General features: G+C 50.1%; 1 protein-coding gene across 4 annotated transcripts in view; it reads left to right on the top strand.

The window, feature by feature from the left end:
* Plxna4 (plexin A4) overlaps positions 1-16,185 on the top strand; it is a 461,538-nt gene that overhangs the window by 414,835 nt on the left and 30,518 nt on the right. For all 4 annotated transcript variants that reach the window (XM_036180450.1, XM_036180449.1, XM_036180451.1 and 1 more), the window contains 4 exons: positions 5,179-5,447; positions 7,921-7,987; positions 8,880-9,026; positions 12,012-12,171. In XM_036180450.1, coding sequence (XP_036036343.1) covers positions 5,179-5,447; positions 7,921-7,987; positions 8,880-9,026; positions 12,012-12,171 — 643 coding nt within the window. The remainder of the gene's footprint in view (positions 1-5,178; positions 5,448-7,920; positions 7,988-8,879; positions 9,027-12,011; positions 12,172-16,185) is intronic.

Here is a 16,185-nt window from a genome sequence, read left to right on the forward strand (position 1 = left end):
GTGTGTAACTGTGTGTGTGTGTGACTGTGTGTGTGTGTGTGTGTGTGTGTGTGTGTGTGTGTGTGTGTGTTTATACATGTGTTATATATTTATGTACAAAGATACTAGGTGTCTTAGGATACTCATTCTGTCTATTGCCTTGTTTGGACTCTTCATTGTTGCCCCTTCCCCTTCCTGCTCTTTCCCTTGTCTTTCATCTTTCCTCAGCTTCACTTTAATTTGCACCCAGACACCATGGACTTCTCAGGACATAAAACAGCTTGAGAGTTCCTAGTTCAGAGAAGTTGGGGTGGTTGGCAGATAGGTCACTGTCTGTGTGCCCGAGTGTGTTGCTGGTGTGTAGACTCTGTGCTTCACCCCACCATGTAGGGACCCTGCCATAGAGTATCAGTGCAGGAGACATCTGAGTGTAAGAATGTCTGTCTGTCTGTACTAGAGAAGACAGCAGTCCTAACAAGGGGAGTGACATCCTGTCTGTGGGCATCAGAGGGCATAACCTAAGAATTCAACCAGGATGGGTTTAGAGAGTTATTTTCCTTATTTCACTAGTTCAAAATCCCAAGTCTACATGGGGATGCAACTTTGAAATGGGGTTTTCTAAGCCCATGTCAAAATTGGGCCCAGAAATCAACTACACCATGCCTACATTAGCCTAGGGTTGTGGACCTTATGTGGTCTTATTGGACTATTATTTGTTGGTTTCCAACGTATTCTTGCTTTGGAAAGTTTCTCCTTGGTGTTCTGGGTGTCGTGATACTCCATTTGTGAAAGCAGTGTTTCCCTGACCTTTCATCTTCACGGGACACATGACCACAGCAGAGAGTGTGAAGGGAGCATGTCCTCTTGCTTTGTTAGGTCACTAGGCCACATGGGGCAAGTGGAGGCATTTGAAGAAGAGATTTTCCAGGCCCTCGTCATATAGCAGTACATTAAAAACACAAAGAACCGCCAGCCACACACTCCCAGTTTTGACCCATCACTGGCTCCCAAATTCTAACCTATTGGGTTACAATTAAAATTTACAATCCAGTTTTATAGGCACAGAATTCAACTAAAGTGGAGAACCATCTGGGTAATAAAGAATATTTGGTTTCAGAGTGACTCTGGCCAGGGATGGGGAGGGGGTTGCAAAGTATGAAAATGGTGGTCTGGATACCCTTTTCCAAGATACCTCACTTCCATCTCCACTCGCTATCAAACGGAGAGAAAATTTCCTCCACCAGCACCAGGACAGAGAGCGATGTGAGTTAGATATCTAGAAACTCCTGGCACACAGAGAGCAGGAACACAGCAGCCCAGGATGTGCCAAGGCAGGCAGTAAATCAGCTGCTGATCCTGTGCACATGATGCATGCCAAGTACTCCACGTGCATCATCTTATTTAATGACAATAAAACATCATGACGCAGACCCTCATATTCTCATGTTATAGATGAGGCAGTAGACTCTGGAGGGGTTGGAATTCTCTTCCACGCTCCGTTCCTATGTTCTCTGATTCCAGAGCCGAGGCTGCTGACCATGGTACCTTTCCTGCAGGAAGTTGGCCCAAACTGTCCTGCCCTGGGCCCCAGGTGCTTGCTGGGCACAGGCATGTAAATTTTTTAAGGTTCAAGAGAAACCCACCCAGTAGGTTCAGAGTGGGTCTTCATGAAGTAGGGTGCCATGGAGCTGGCATTGTGTCCTCTCTGTATGCTGCACTGCCAAACCTGCTCGTGGCCACCACTGCCTTTGACAGACAGCCTGAGCAGCTGGGAGGGTGTGCCCGGGAAGGCTGCAGGGAGAAGCCTGTGTTAGTTTTCAGACAGCCCCTGAGTTCAGGAGTGGGTAGACATGATGATAGGTAGGCAGTTTGTGTTTGAAAAAGCACTACCCTTTAGCAGTAGGGTGGCCTGGGGACAAGTGTGGTAATTTCTCTGAGAAACTGTCCTATGTAAGATCATTAAGAACGCACATAATGGGCATCTCACACAGTGCGCAGTAAATAGTATTATCTGTAATAGACAGTTCAAGCAGCAGAAGAATCATTCTGAAGGTGAAAAGGGAGGAAATAAAGTATGATCATGTGTGAGGGGGCAGTCATAGGTTTGGGGAAAAAGTCAGGAGAAAGCAGACAGGTGGTAGATGAATGACAGAGTGAGGCTACCATGTCCCCATTGTCAGTACTGCATCAGTCCGCCATGGATTGGGGAACCAAAGGAACCAGGCATAAGGTAAGCCAAGGCTGGACCCTCTTGTGACAATGAGGCATTCAGGGGGTGGGGCTATGATGAGGAACAGATGAGCTGCCAGGTTGTGCCCACTGTGCCCTCCTTGGCCTTCCGAGCACTGCTAGTACTATAGCCGGAGGAATGACAGAGGACTTGCCTTGGGAGCAGACAGGCTTCCTCTGAGACTCCAGAACCCCCAGAATGCCCCGCTACCAGGAGAGCTCGCTTAAGACCTCTTCCATGCAGAGTAGACAGGGGCCCAGTGTGCCCTCTGCAGAGGAGGTGGGGACTTGGAACTGGCCTCTAGCTGACGCCATACTGCTGCCTGTGCCTCACTCTGAATCCAGAACACAAAGGCTTCTGAGGCATGGGGACAATGACTGTTTCTGCCATCTTCTGTGACCTGGAGCCAACAGGCCATCTCTGCCTGCCTCTGTCAGCCCTTGCCAGTTGAAACCTGGGAGCACAACGGATAAAATCCCTGCCCTTTGTGACTCAGCTGTGTGTGGTACTCCATGCAACAGGCTTCTGTGAGCTGTCTGAGCCCAAGCAATGGCTCCTGGGTAGGGTAGGCCATAGTACTGACTGCCTGGGTCATGGCCTTGCTTGGAGACTTCTATCTTGGGAGCCTGAGGAAGATGTCTTCATGCTGTCCAGAGGTCCTAACAGAACCCCCACCCTAGAGTGTTGTGTGTATTAAATGGGCCAATATATCCAAACCAGTCCAAACAGGATTTGGCGTAGAATGAGCTGTTGAAAGAACTAATATGCTTTTCTGTGAAGACATGACAACTAGTGAGTGACAGTGACAGAATTTAACCTAAGCTCTGATGCTGTATTCTGTACTTTGCCATACAGGACAGTCCTTCTCAAAGATGTGAAGGGTTAGGACATAGCCCTTAAGTTGCTCCCTTGGCATCCCTGCTGGCTGCCCCTCCTGCCTCACCATACCCTAGGACTGCACTCAAGGAGACAAGCGCTGCTCAGTGTTCCAAGAAGGATCCCTATGAGGACCAAGCCCATGGATGCATTTCTAAGAGTTCATTGGTTTTCTCAGAAGCAAACATGTAGAGCAACACACATACATCACTGCACAGTACAATGATTGACAGGTCCCCCTCCTGTCCCACCCATCAAGCCACTGTTCAGGTCAAGAGGCAGAGCAGTACCAGATCTCTAGACATCTATGTGCCCCTCCCTACTGCCCAAGAAAACCAACTTCTGATTATCATTGAGTTATCTCTCCTGTCCCAAGTCAGTGTTTAAATGATGCTGTGTGAAGAGTGAGCCCACTCTAGTGTCTGTCCTTTTCATTCAGTGTGTTCACAACATTTACCCCTTTGCCATGGCTAGTAGTAGGTCATTCTTTCTCAGGGCTATGGAGCATCCATCCATTCCATTGCTTCTGGGCATCTGGGAGACACCAACCTGAGGTTCCTCTGAACAGGGCTTCTGTGCCTCTTTCTGGACATCGCAGGGATTGTCCCCCATGCTCAGCTAAGTGGCCAATAAGTATCTCTCAAGATGATTGTACCCTCCTGGGCATTTCCCAAACACCCTACCCTTCAGGGAAGAAGGAAGAGTCACCTCCCTTCTCTTTCCCTCGGTAGAGAACACCAGGGTACTCTGTAGAGGCCTGAATCTTCCTTTCCTACAGTAGGTCAGTTGTGATCCCTAAGAGATAAGTGAACTTGTACAGGCTTACAGAATGTGGTAGTTTGGATGTATTTGGCCCCCATAAGCTCATAGGGAGTAGCATTATTAGGAGGTATGACTAATGGAGTAAGTGTGGCCTTGTTGGAGGAAGTGTGTCACTGTAGGGGTGGGCTTTGAAGTCTCCTTTGCTCAAGCTTTGCTTAGTGTGACACTCAGACCACTTCCTATTGCCTGTGGGATCAAGATATACCTCTTTATCCTATCTCAGCTCCTTCTGCAGCACCATGTCTGCCTGCATGCCACCATGTCACACCATGATGATAATGGCCTAAACCTCTGAAACTGTAAGGTACCCACTTAAGTGTTTTCCTTTATGAGAATTAATGTGGTCATGGTGTCTCTTCATAGCAACTGAAACCTTAACTAACACACAGTGGTGGTAGCAGAGTCCAGGGAGAATCCAGTCATCTTGATTGTTTGACCACAGGCCTTTGGGGATGGAGAAGAAAGGGGTGGATATAGCTGGCGTTTTCTCCAGTCTACCCAGTTCCCGCAGCCGCTCAGACACAAGTAAACACACGGAGACTTATATTACTTATAAACTGTATGGCCATGCAGACTTCTTGCTATCTAGTTCTTATGTCTTAAATTAATCCATTTCTATTAATCTATAAGTTGCCATGTGGCTTGTGGCTTACTGGTACTTTACATCTTACTTCTCATGGTGGCAGTGACTGGCAGCATCTCCTGACTCAGCCTTCTACTTCCCAGAATTCTCTTCTCTGCTTATCCTGCCTATACTATACTTCCTTCCTGGTTACTGGCCAATCAGCATTTTATTTATCAATCAATCAGAGCAACACATTCACAGCATATAGAAAGACATCCCCAGCAGGTGGATGTTAGGTTATCTGGAAGCCCAGGCCTGGTCATCCCTCAGGCAGGACACAAACCACAGCAGTTCTGGTCTTTTAGAGCTCCAGAGAGTTAGGAGGTGGTCTAGGGCACAGGCCCTTCATTGGCTCTGCATCACCATCAGAGAAGAGCTAAGGTTTTAGAGTCTAGCACAGGTGGGTCAAATCTCATTGCTACTTCTTGGGAACTGTGGCTAATTCTCCAGGTAGTAGTGGCTGTGTCTCAAAACTGTAGCTACTTTTCTACTTTGTGGGCTGGGATGGAGGTTGAAAAGATACTCGTCCCCAGGCCTGACACCTGAGAAGGACGTGGTAGTGTTAGCCGGATCAATTGTGCCTAGAATAGAAGGAGCTGGAGCCTCTTCTGTGAAGCTCATGTTAGGACCCCAAATCTGCCCACAGGTCCCAGGCTACCGGCAGGAGCGTGTGGAGAAAGGCCTGAAGCTCTTCGCACACCTCATCAACAATAAAGTGTTCCTGTTATCTTTCATCCGCACTCTGGAGTCTCAACGCAGCTTTTCCATGCGTGACCGAGGTAACGTGGCCTCTCTCATCATGACGGTACTGCAGAGCAAGCTGGAATATGCCACTGATGTGCTGAAGCAGCTACTGGCTGACCTCATTGACAAGAACCTGGAGAGCAAGAACCACCCCAAGTTACTGCTCAGGAGGTAAGAGAGGCCGACACTGGCCAGCAGGGGGCAGAGTCCCCCTACCCCAGCCCAGCCCTTGTGTATGTCTCCTGGAGCCCTTCATGCACACCAGGCAGGCTGCAGAGGGATCAGCTATGCCTCCTAAGGATGCAACACTGACCTGTGGGAGGCCAGGCCCACCCATGACCTGCATGCCTAAGCCCAGCTCACTATATATCCACTTTCCATTATACCCCTGCCCTTCTGTTTCCTGAATTATGTCATGTTCTCCTGTAGTTCTGCATCAGAGGTCAGTTAGGCCATGACCTGGCTTCATTTCAGCCAGGACGAGAAGTAGAAAGAGACCTCAGGCTGTCCGTGGGCCAGCAACAAGAGCAGCATACAAGACTATAGAAATGAAGCCACTCAGGCCCTCCCAGACCTGAGTGAGGAGAATGTACAGTTTAACAGGGAACCAAGTAACTTCAATGTGTGTTACGGTGTGAGAAACAGGAAGTGAAAGTCTTTCGGGAGAACAGACTCATTACAGCCCAGCAAGCAGGTCCTGACCCCATAGAGGCTCCGGATTCCCTGCTGGATGAAGTTAGATGATGCTGTTAGGTCTCTTATCACTGTGACCAAACACCTGATCAAGCAAATTCCTGCCACATGTTTCCAAAACCCACCAGGCTAGACAAGTGTCAGCCATTCCTACCCTATGATTTTGGCTTGGTTGGAAAACACAGGACTCCCATTCTGTACGGGCAGCCGTCTGAAGGGTGCCCATTTCTCTTCTCAGCTGTTATTCCAATGTCCAGCCATGGTATCGCTGCAGTTAGAAGAAAACACCATGGAAACTACTACATCCAGCTCTCTGCCCAGACCACCCCACCCTGTCTTCCTGACCTGTGGCCTTGTGGTCTCTGGGTCAGACTCCAGGCCTCAGCAGTGCTCACCCTGTCTGGCAGATAGATAGACTTAGCTTTCCAAATAGCTTGCTTTAGGCTTTTTTTTTTTTGGGGGGGGGGGTACACATTTGCCTGCACAGCTGCAAAAGGCTACAGTGCCAAGGAGAATCCCACAGCTCTGCTAACGACAAGGTAGATAATTTTGATTTTTGTTTTACTTTCGCCTGGTAGCCACCCACTGGCATAATTCTAGGGTTGCTGCTGCCTGCCAGCACTCCCACTGACAATTTCCTGGCATGGTCTCATGGTCTCACTCTGGGTCTCTGTCTCCTCTCCTTGTTTTCTACTTGTGCTCCCCGGATGCTCCTGCACTTCCCTCCCCCACTTCCCTCTGTTCTTTCTGGCTCTCCAGCCCCTACCCTGCTCCCCCAGCTCCTACCCCGCCTCCACCTCCCATAGTCTACCTTCTTTCTCTTCCCTGCATACCTGCAGCTGTCTAAACACCTGGAGGTTTCAGTTACCAGTATTTCCTAGCAACTGTGTATTTGAATTCACAAACCTGTCTAGACGGGCTGGTTTGTCTCTGGTGCTGGCTGGCCTTCTCTCAGCACAAGTTTCAATCCCGGAATGTGTGCAGCTCAAGCCAGTGACGCTGCCACGGCATCTCCTTCCTTTCTTCTTTTCTCTCTTGGTTTTCCGAAGCAGGGTTTCTTCGATTTGTCCTGCCTGACCTGGAAGTCACATTGTAGACCAGGCTGGCCTGGAACTTAGAGATCCGCCTGCCTCTGCCTTCCAAGTGCTGGGATTAAAGGCGTGCACCACCGCTGCCCTGTGGCATCTTCTTTTACAAAAGAAAAGAGTAGGCTTGAGTCATGACATAAAAGATGGGGGTTATACACAAAAAAGTATTCCCTGCCATTGCAGAAGCTTTCCATAGATGTATACAGTAGCCTTTGAGATACGACAATGCTAACATATCCGTGATGAGCTATAGTCCCCCTCCGTGTAGCTACCAATGCTGTGAGTCTAGATAAGGCAACAGGCTCCATATTGAATACCTTGTCTCTCTATGTGATCACCGCCTTCCTGTGCCATCTTCGTTCCCACGCCCTGCCCAATTAGTATCCCCCGCCTTTTGTTTTGATTGTCTTTCTTTCTTTATCAATAGGAATGCATCAGTCCCTCCCCCAAGTTCCTTTAAGGCTGTCTTATCCAACAGGAACTCCTCAGCCTCATCTAATTACAGTAGATAAAGAGTGCAGACTTCAGCTCCTCAGACACACATGTGACCAGCAACAACTGGATAGCTTAGGTGAAGACCATTGCCATCGCTGGGAAGTGGTATGGGATAACCATCTCTGTAGACAAGGAAACACCGTCACGCAGCATATGCATGCCCAGAAGCCAAGCTCCAGATTTTCAGAAAGAGCTCTGTTCTCAGCCCCAGGGGACTGGCAGGCCATAAGACTCTCCTGTACATTATCAGGTCACCAGACACTGTAATGGGCAAGATGGTGGCAGGTTCTTCCTCACTCTACCTAGCCACGGCCTCTGACCAGATTCTTTTTGTCTTCTTTCCCCATTCCTTTGATGACTGATGCCAGGACCGAGTCAGTGGCTGAGAAGATGCTGACCAATTGGTTCACTTTCCTCCTCTACAAGTTCCTCAAGGTAGGATGGGACGAGGGCACATTTCCAGGCCTACTATGGTTCTTCCTCTCCTAGGGGTAAACCTTCACCTCTTCAGCCTGCCCTACTTCACTCTATATCCACTGTTCCTATGTCCATTCCTAAGGACCCCGATGCACTCAGCCCACAAGAAATGTAGCTCTTTATTATCAGGAAACTGAATTGAAGAGAGATGCATGGCTAGTTCCTCCCATGAGAGGTCAATGTACCACTGAGAGGGTTCCATGTGGTCCTAAAGCTAAATTCCCATTCTCAGCTAAACACAAGTCACCTGTGAGTCCCCGGCTTTCTCTCCCCTCCCAACCCCCCCCCCCCCCCCCCCCCCCCCCCCGCCCCATACCAGACTTATGGTACTGATGAAGGATCCCAGGGCAAGCACATAAGGCATGCTGCTGCAGATAAACTGAGGATGTGCTGGGGAGGCAGAAGAGCTGAGCTGAAGTCATGAACTTCAGAGAACCAACCTCTGCTTCTTGATTGGTTCACAAAGAAAGCAGGATGGGGTAGGGTGAGAGAAAGAGCAGAGAGGATAGTAGAAAGGGAGGAAGGAAGGGAGGGAAGGAGGGAGGAAGGAAGGAAGGAAGGAAGGAAGGAAGGAAGGAAGGAAGGAAGGAAGGAAGGAAGAAAGGAAGGAAGGAAAGAAGGAAGGAAGGAAGGAAGGAAGGAAGGAAGAACAGGTTCCAGACAGGTGACAGGAAGGAACAGAATCACCTGGGTCCACAGGGTGGGGATCCCTGCAAATCTGAAGAGTATAGAAGAGGAAATGGGAAAAGGGAGCCAAGAAGCAAGCGAGACCAGGAAAGCAAGGACAGTGAGGTGGTGTTGCATACCCTGGATCTCTGAACCCTCATAGGAGGATTCTTCTCTCATGCAGGAGTGTGCGGGGGAGCCCCTTTTCTCCCTGTTCTGTGCCATCAAGCAGCAGATGGAGAAGGGCCCTATCGATGCCATCACAGGAGAGGCCCGCTACTCCCTGAGTGAGGACAAGCTCATCCGGCAGCAGATCGAATACAAGACCCTGGTGAGTCTTCTCACTGCTCCCTCAGCTCTGGTAGGTCAGCTTTGGCACTTGGGCAGCCCTGTCCTGAAGAAGGAATGCTGAAAATACTGAACAAATCACCTTTCCAACTTGGTCTGATGTAGGGCCCAGGCAGGTGCTCCTGTGTGTGCCTGCCCCTTCTTCCTGTGGCCCATGCACCAGGGTACCCAGAGGCTCAGCTGTATCTCAGTCACTCTTCAGAGTGGTTCCAGATAGGTGCTGAATTGAGTAGTCAGGGCCCAGTAGGGATGAGAGTAGAGGTCATGCAGGTAGGGACAGATGCTTGCATAGGCATGTTCAGATCCCATGGCCAGGCCCCTCGGAACAAAGCTATTTCTGATCTCTGGAAGGCTACTCTGCTTCTCCCATGCCCATCTTTCCAAGGGCCCCTGGAATCCCAATAGATTGACTTCCTGGGAACCCAAAGCCACAGCCTGTGAGTGAGGCTTCTGCTCCCTCTCAGTTCCCGGCTCACAGAAGAAAGTCACAGACTGCAATTAAAATGGAGAAAAGGGAACACACCCTTCCAAAAATAGAGGCTTGAATGGATTTCTTAATGAGAGAGGAATACTTTAAATGTCCCCTGTCCCACCCTCCTCCATCCCCTTGCAACACGGTGAGCTGTGATCACAATCACGCTCTGTCCCCAAATTGCAGCCGCCTTTATTTCCACGGGTTGAAAGATTGTGCCCGGCTGGTATCAGGTGACAGACTTGCAGAGAATGGGAAGAAATCATTACATTGGAAAGATCTGAAGACAGGCTGGGAAGGATGGAGGAGAAACAGACAGTGATTTTGCTTGGAGATGGCCGGGCTGCGGGGAAGGGTGCTCCTCCATGTGATGGGGACACTCCATCCAGTGGTGATGCAGGAAGATGGTATTGCACCAGGACAGACAGAGCAACAGAGACTCCTGCTGAGCAGCTCAAATATAAAGGTGGGAAGTGGAGAGGGGGACATGCCAGGAACGGAGGAGCCCCGGGAGCTCTGGGTGTGCTGATAGTGACCTTGTCCTAATGGAGGTTGAGTTAGCACAACCATGGGAGTGCTCCAGGATTTACATACATTGTAATACCAGGGAGCCTGCTGGAGTGCTAGACACTCACCTGGTTACCTGACGGGGAACCGACTAGAAGACTATTTGCCTGCCAGGTTACCTGCCAGAGTGCTAGATTTCTGGGAACTTGCTAGGGTGTAAGATTCATACCTGGTTACCTGCCAAACTGTTAGATGTGTGTCTCCTGGGAGCCCACTAGCTGTCTAGGAGTCCTTCCCAGGAACCTGATAGAATGCTAAATGCTCCCTGGGAGTCCACCAGATGGCTAGAGACTCTCTGGGAACTTGTAGAGAAAGCGCCAGGTGGATGATTGTAAAGCAGGTCAGAGCCAGGGGTAGAGGACATTTTTCTGAGCCTGGGGCCCTTTCCTGTGGGCTACTTCTTCCACTCTGGAAGATGGGGAGTGCCTGCCCTGGAGCACGCTATGAGAGATCACCCTGAAGTATCTTCATGGCCCTGCTGGGGAAAGAGTTCGGACAAGGCTATATTGCTGCTGAGAGGAGGCTGAACTGCCCATCGCTGGCCTGGCAACAGGATAGCGTGGTGGCCGGAGCAGGAGGCGGAGTGAGGGGGCGGCTGGGAGAAGGCCCTCATAGACATTCAGCTCAGAGGCCTGGCCTCCCGTGATTTCAGTTCAGGACATTTTGAAGGTGAGAGTATGATTTTTATAGATTTTGAGTCCCCCCTTCTTCTTCATGGAATAAGCATGTTCTCCATTTGTGCCCATAACATTCTAGCTGCTAATGAGAGGCAGGAATCCAGGGCTAGGGTTCTGATTACCACCACATGGAGCAGGAGGAGGGCTGGAGTCTGGTTCTGCAAGCCAGATGGGGCTATTGGGAAATGGTTACTGGGAGGGGCATGGGGGTGTTGAAGTTCTGAGAAGGAGAGAGGGACACAGAGCCCTCAGGCTCCAGGGACAAAAGGCTAGTTGGGAGCCCAGAGCAGCAAGACATCTGGCCTCAAGTCCCCCAGTACCCGGGCTTCTCTGCCTGGCTCTTATAAACCACTGATCATTCCTATACCCCCATAGCCCCCTTCTTGTTCCACTGAGATCCACCCAGGGAGCCCCAAAGAATCAGCGATACAGAGAGAACCCACTATGAGGATGGCCGTGGAATGCTTTGAACGTCTTAACGGAAGCCAACAGCTGGTGAAGCTGTTTCAATGTTCCCACCTCCCTCTGAGATGAGAACTAGAGGCCATGCGTGAGCAGCAGCCTCGTCACCTGACCAGGACTCCAGGTTCACAGCCAGGGAGGCCTCTTGGGGGGCCTGAAGCTGTAGTTTTTAAAGAGCACCTTTTTATACTTAAAGACTACATTAAGTTTCTAATAGATCCAGCAGCCCCCAATCAGCCTGAAACGCTTCCCCAAACCAAAGCTATTAAATCTTTTAAAACAGGAGCCCAGTTTCTCATTAGTACTGAACATGTGTGTGAGGGTATGTCTGAGTGCATATTTGGAGGGGGGGGGGGGGAGGGAGTTGCGATTGTGTATTAGAGGAATAATTAAGAGTGATACATGAAGTAGGGTTTGGAGTGATGGTCTAGATATGCTAATGGGGAGTCCCCTTGCACACAGGTGTACAAGTGAAGGACTGCGCATGTGTGTGCCTACTTCTCTATCTGTTGTAGACTCTCTCTGCCATCACTTTCTTTGTGGAACACTGTTCCCTTTAGGAAATCAGAGCATCTGTCCTGGTAGGGGTTTGAGGATACAGCTTATACTCCTGCAGTGATACTGAAGACATGGTGTCATCCTGCCTCTCTGGACAGAATGGAGTTGCCCTGACCCCTCCCTAGTCCATTATGGAGAGGAGTCATTCATGAAAGATCCCAGAGTGCTGCTGAGATCTGGGAGTCTCTCGCACTGTCCTCATCCATGTGACCTCTCTCCCTGCTCCCCTCAGGTCCTGAGCTGTGCCAGTCCAGATAATGCCAACAGCCCAGAGGTCCCAGTGAAGATCCTCAACTGCGACACCATCACACAGGTCAAGGAGAAGATCCTGGATGCCATCTTCAAGAATGTGCCATGCTCCCACCGGCCCAAGGCTGCAGACATGGACCTGGGTAAGAGGGCTGCTTCCCAGGGCTAACACTGTGGCTAGTCTTGGTCACTTCATACCTGCTCAGGTCAGCAGTAAGTGGAGCTGGGCTTCAGGGAACAGAGAAACAGCAGTAGGTGGAGGGATGCAGACTGAGTTTTGCCTTTGTACTCTGCTTGGGATTGGTGGGAGAAGGTCCATGGGCCTCAAACAGAAGAGGGGCAAAGGTCACTAGGTACTCTGTTGGCAAAACTTCCTGGCAGGGAATGCCTCTGTGGTCCTTTGAGTGGCTGAGGGCTGGGATTGCAGGTGTCATGTCTAAATGAGGGATGTAAATGCAAAGCCTGCTCTTCCAAGTCCCTGTGGCCAAGGTCTCAACCCCGCCTTTGTTCCCTCCAGGCTCTCCCTCCCCTCTGTGCTGTGCCTATAATTTTTGCTGAATACTCACAGCTCGAGGGATCCGGGTCAGCCATGAAGGATGGAGAGAGAATAGAGGAAAATGAGATGTGACGGCTTGCTGTGGAGCAGGATGATGCTGTATCTGAATGTTCCATGAAGAGATGGCAGAGCCTGTATAAACAAGGGCATTCTACCCAGGGCCATTTGTACTTTGCCTGAGTGTTCTGCAGAATGTCATACTGGGGATGCCTTCTGTAGGAGGCTCTAAAGAGACCAGGATGGAAAGGGGCAATTCGAGCATTGTTGTGGCGCCTGGATGCAAGGCCTGATGTCACTAGGTCCTTGCTATAGGACCTTGTCCAAAGTACTTAAACTATCTGTGCATTCTTCCTATGAGGTAGAGATCATTACAGCAACTACTTCATAGTAAGAGTTCAGTGGGGTGATGCACTGAAAGTTTTTATGTGAGGTGTCTCGACCATGGAGGGGGAAGATGCTAAGGATACTGGCTGTGATTATTTGTGGATCCTGGAGGGTTATGAGGATACTGTAAAGTCCTGGCAACATGGTGGGGAGGGAAGAGCCCCAGAAGCCCTGAGCACCCATCTGGCCTCTAAGCTGGCTTCCACTAAGCTGAATAAGACAGATGGGCATCTATGATTTTGCTCAAATCCAGGGTGATTTTTCAGCCTCCTACCCCAAATGCCACCCTCACCCCAGTTTCTGATGCCTAAAGATCCTGAGCATCGGAATATTTTGTTTTCTCCTTGAATGTCTCATATCCCCTCTTAACCCTGTCCTCTCTCACTGTGCTTAAGACTAGATGTGTGCAAGGCCCTGTGCCCCTCTTTTTGGGAGGTGTCTTTAGGTGTCTTGTTCTTGGGGCGTGGAGGCATCTATTCAGCAGGGGAGTTGGGGGGGGGTGTGTCCATGGATGTATCCCAGGGCACCAGTCCTTAGAAGTGGGTGGACTTGTATGTCTGTATGCGTTTAACCCATGTCTCCTGCCATGTGGGGCCCCATAGATTAATGGAGCCAAGGGCCCTGCTGTAGAACCTGTGGGAAACAGAATGGTTCCAGGAGGGAGGGCTGTGGTGCCAATCTCTCAATCTATTCCAGAGCACTCTCTAATGGCTTGAGTGGGAGAACCAGGTAGCACCACTCTTTGTATTGTTTTATCTATGAGCCCAGGGTGAGGCCACTCCTCAGATCCTCAGCATCAGTATCTGTGAAGTGAGTGAGGGCCTGAGAAGAGCTGGTAGAGAGCATGGGTGCTGGAAGACAGAGGGACCACTGAGATGTGTCCTGTGCTTGAGAACAGGGTGGCTGCATAGAGAGCCAAGCAGTATCCTACTCCATGTGAACAAGTCGGGCTCAGTTGCTACTAGGGGACAGCTCTTTGCTACATTAAAAGCCAGTGGGTGGTTGTGTGAGCTTCAGCCCTGGTGGAGTACAGGAAGGGTAGGACCAACATTTTACATCAAACTTCAAGCAGAGGAAGTGTGTACCTCCTGTGCGTGCTGGCTGTCCTAGAGAGATGGTGTTGGGGCTGCCGTGTACGACCAATCTCTTCCTAGAGACCTCCCACCCTGAATGTGGGACAGAAAGAAACTGCTGGCTGGTTTTGGAGAATTGCTCCCCTCAGAGATCAGAGGATGCAAACCCATCAAGTATGTCTTAAGTGAAGAAGTATAACGTGCCTCTCCTAGTATGTCTCACAGCCATAGTTAGGAGCCATCTTGAATGGAGGTTCCAGCATCCAAAGAAATCATTTCCTTCCATCCTTTATGAGAGGAGGAAGTCTGAAGGATGCTTAACCCCAGGGCCTGCCAGAGGGCAGCTGGGCTCTTGACCAACAGGCTGCAGAGGCCCTGCAAAGGCCAGTTCCCTCCAAGCGAATGGGTCTCCAGTATTACAGTACTCACTGTGGTAGCTCACCTTACTCTAAGCAAGTGGGTCTCCAGTACTGCAGTACTCAGTACACTCTGTGGTAACTCATACCCAGGTGCTAGAGCAGACTCCCCCTCCCACTTCAGTGCTCTTGAGGTTGCCCTAAGAGGACTCACACTACCCTGTAGAAGGACAGTTATAGCAGGGATCCATAAGCTAGTGTAAACTCAGGACTCAGTCCCACCACTGTGAACCCAAGATATGTCCCATGAGAGATGGTGTCCTGCTGTGTTTCCCCAAGGGCCTCCCTGCTCAGCCCAGCTGCTCCTTTTTTAAAAAATTAAAGCAGGAGTCTGGAGCAGCCCCAAACTCTGATTTTCTTCAGGCCAAACCTAGGTTGCAAAGCATGGAAACTGAAGCCTCCTTAGACACCCAAAAGTCATTTCTGTGCCTGGCCATGTGGGGAGAGGGTGGTGAGGTGACTTGTCCATGGAGATAAAGGTGCTTTGAAAGCTTAAAGCAAGGTACCAAAAACAATGTCATTGTTACCACAAAACCATCTATGCCAAGGGCTACCTGGCCACCTGGTGCACAGACTGACTGAAGCCCTGTCATCCATGGACAGAGCCAAGATAGTGGAGCATCCTCCACTCCATCTCCTTGAGCCTCTTGCTTCCACAGTGGAGGATGTGTGGCGCAAGCTGCCTCCTCTCCCCAGATGACCAGCCCCTGTCCCAGACTTGACCGAAGGAAGAAATCCCTCTAACACTTCTATTATCATCCTAAAGATATCCATCCCAAGCCCACCCCTGCCTGGTATGAGTTGTATTTTCATCTGCCCAGTGGTCCAGCCTGCAGCTGCCATCCCCGGCACATCTACTCCTGGCTGCTTGGATTGGAGCTTTCCCAGAATTCCCTTCATCTCTCCATGAGCCCTGTCCAGCCCCAGATGTTAAAGTAACTATGTGGGCAGTTGTGATTGGCAGGGATCCACGGGAAACAGAGCCAATACCCCACTTGCACAGTAGTGTGGTACATAGCCATTCTGTGTTCTATTGTTCACTGCCAGTGGTGTGTTCTACCCTGTCCAGGAGATCTTCATCACATTAGATAAAGCAGGCTGTGGTCAGATGACTTGGCCCAACAAACTGTAGGGTTTGTAAGTGCTCCAGTGTGTTTAACCTGGGGTCAGCTAGGATGCATTTTTACGTATATAGTCTGCTTAGGATGGGCTTATCTAGGCGTGACTCAGGGTAAGTTGAAGAGCATCTCTCTCTCTCTCTCTCTCTCTCTCTCTCTCTCTCTCTCTCTCTCTCTCTCTCCCTCTCTCTCCCTCTCTCCCCCTCTCTCTCCCTCTCTCTCCCTCTCTCCCTTCCTCCCTCCCTCCCTTCTCTCTCTCTCTCTCTCTCTCTCTCTCTCTCTCTCTCTCTCTCTTTCTGGGGGGAGGCATCTTGTACCAAATTGACCATATTATTTTGGAGGCTGGCAAGTCCAAACTGCAGGGTACACTGGAAGGCTGGAAGCCCAGGGAACAGCTTAGAGCAGGTTTTTAGCTGATTGGATGAAGCCCACCCACATTCTGGAGAGTAATTGCTTTACCCCAAGTCCCTGGATTTAAATGTTAATCTTATATGCCCATACCTCACACAAATAGGCTGAATGTTTTGCCAAGAGTCTTGGTACTAAGAGTCCTGCCAAGTTATCACATAAATTTCACCATCACCATCACAGGACCCAAAGCAAAGGACAT

This window comes from Onychomys torridus, chromosome 3 (assembly GCF_903995425.1).
Source record: "Onychomys torridus chromosome 3, mOncTor1.1, whole genome shotgun sequence".
NCBI lineage: Eukaryota > Metazoa > Chordata > Mammalia > Rodentia > Cricetidae > Onychomys > Onychomys torridus.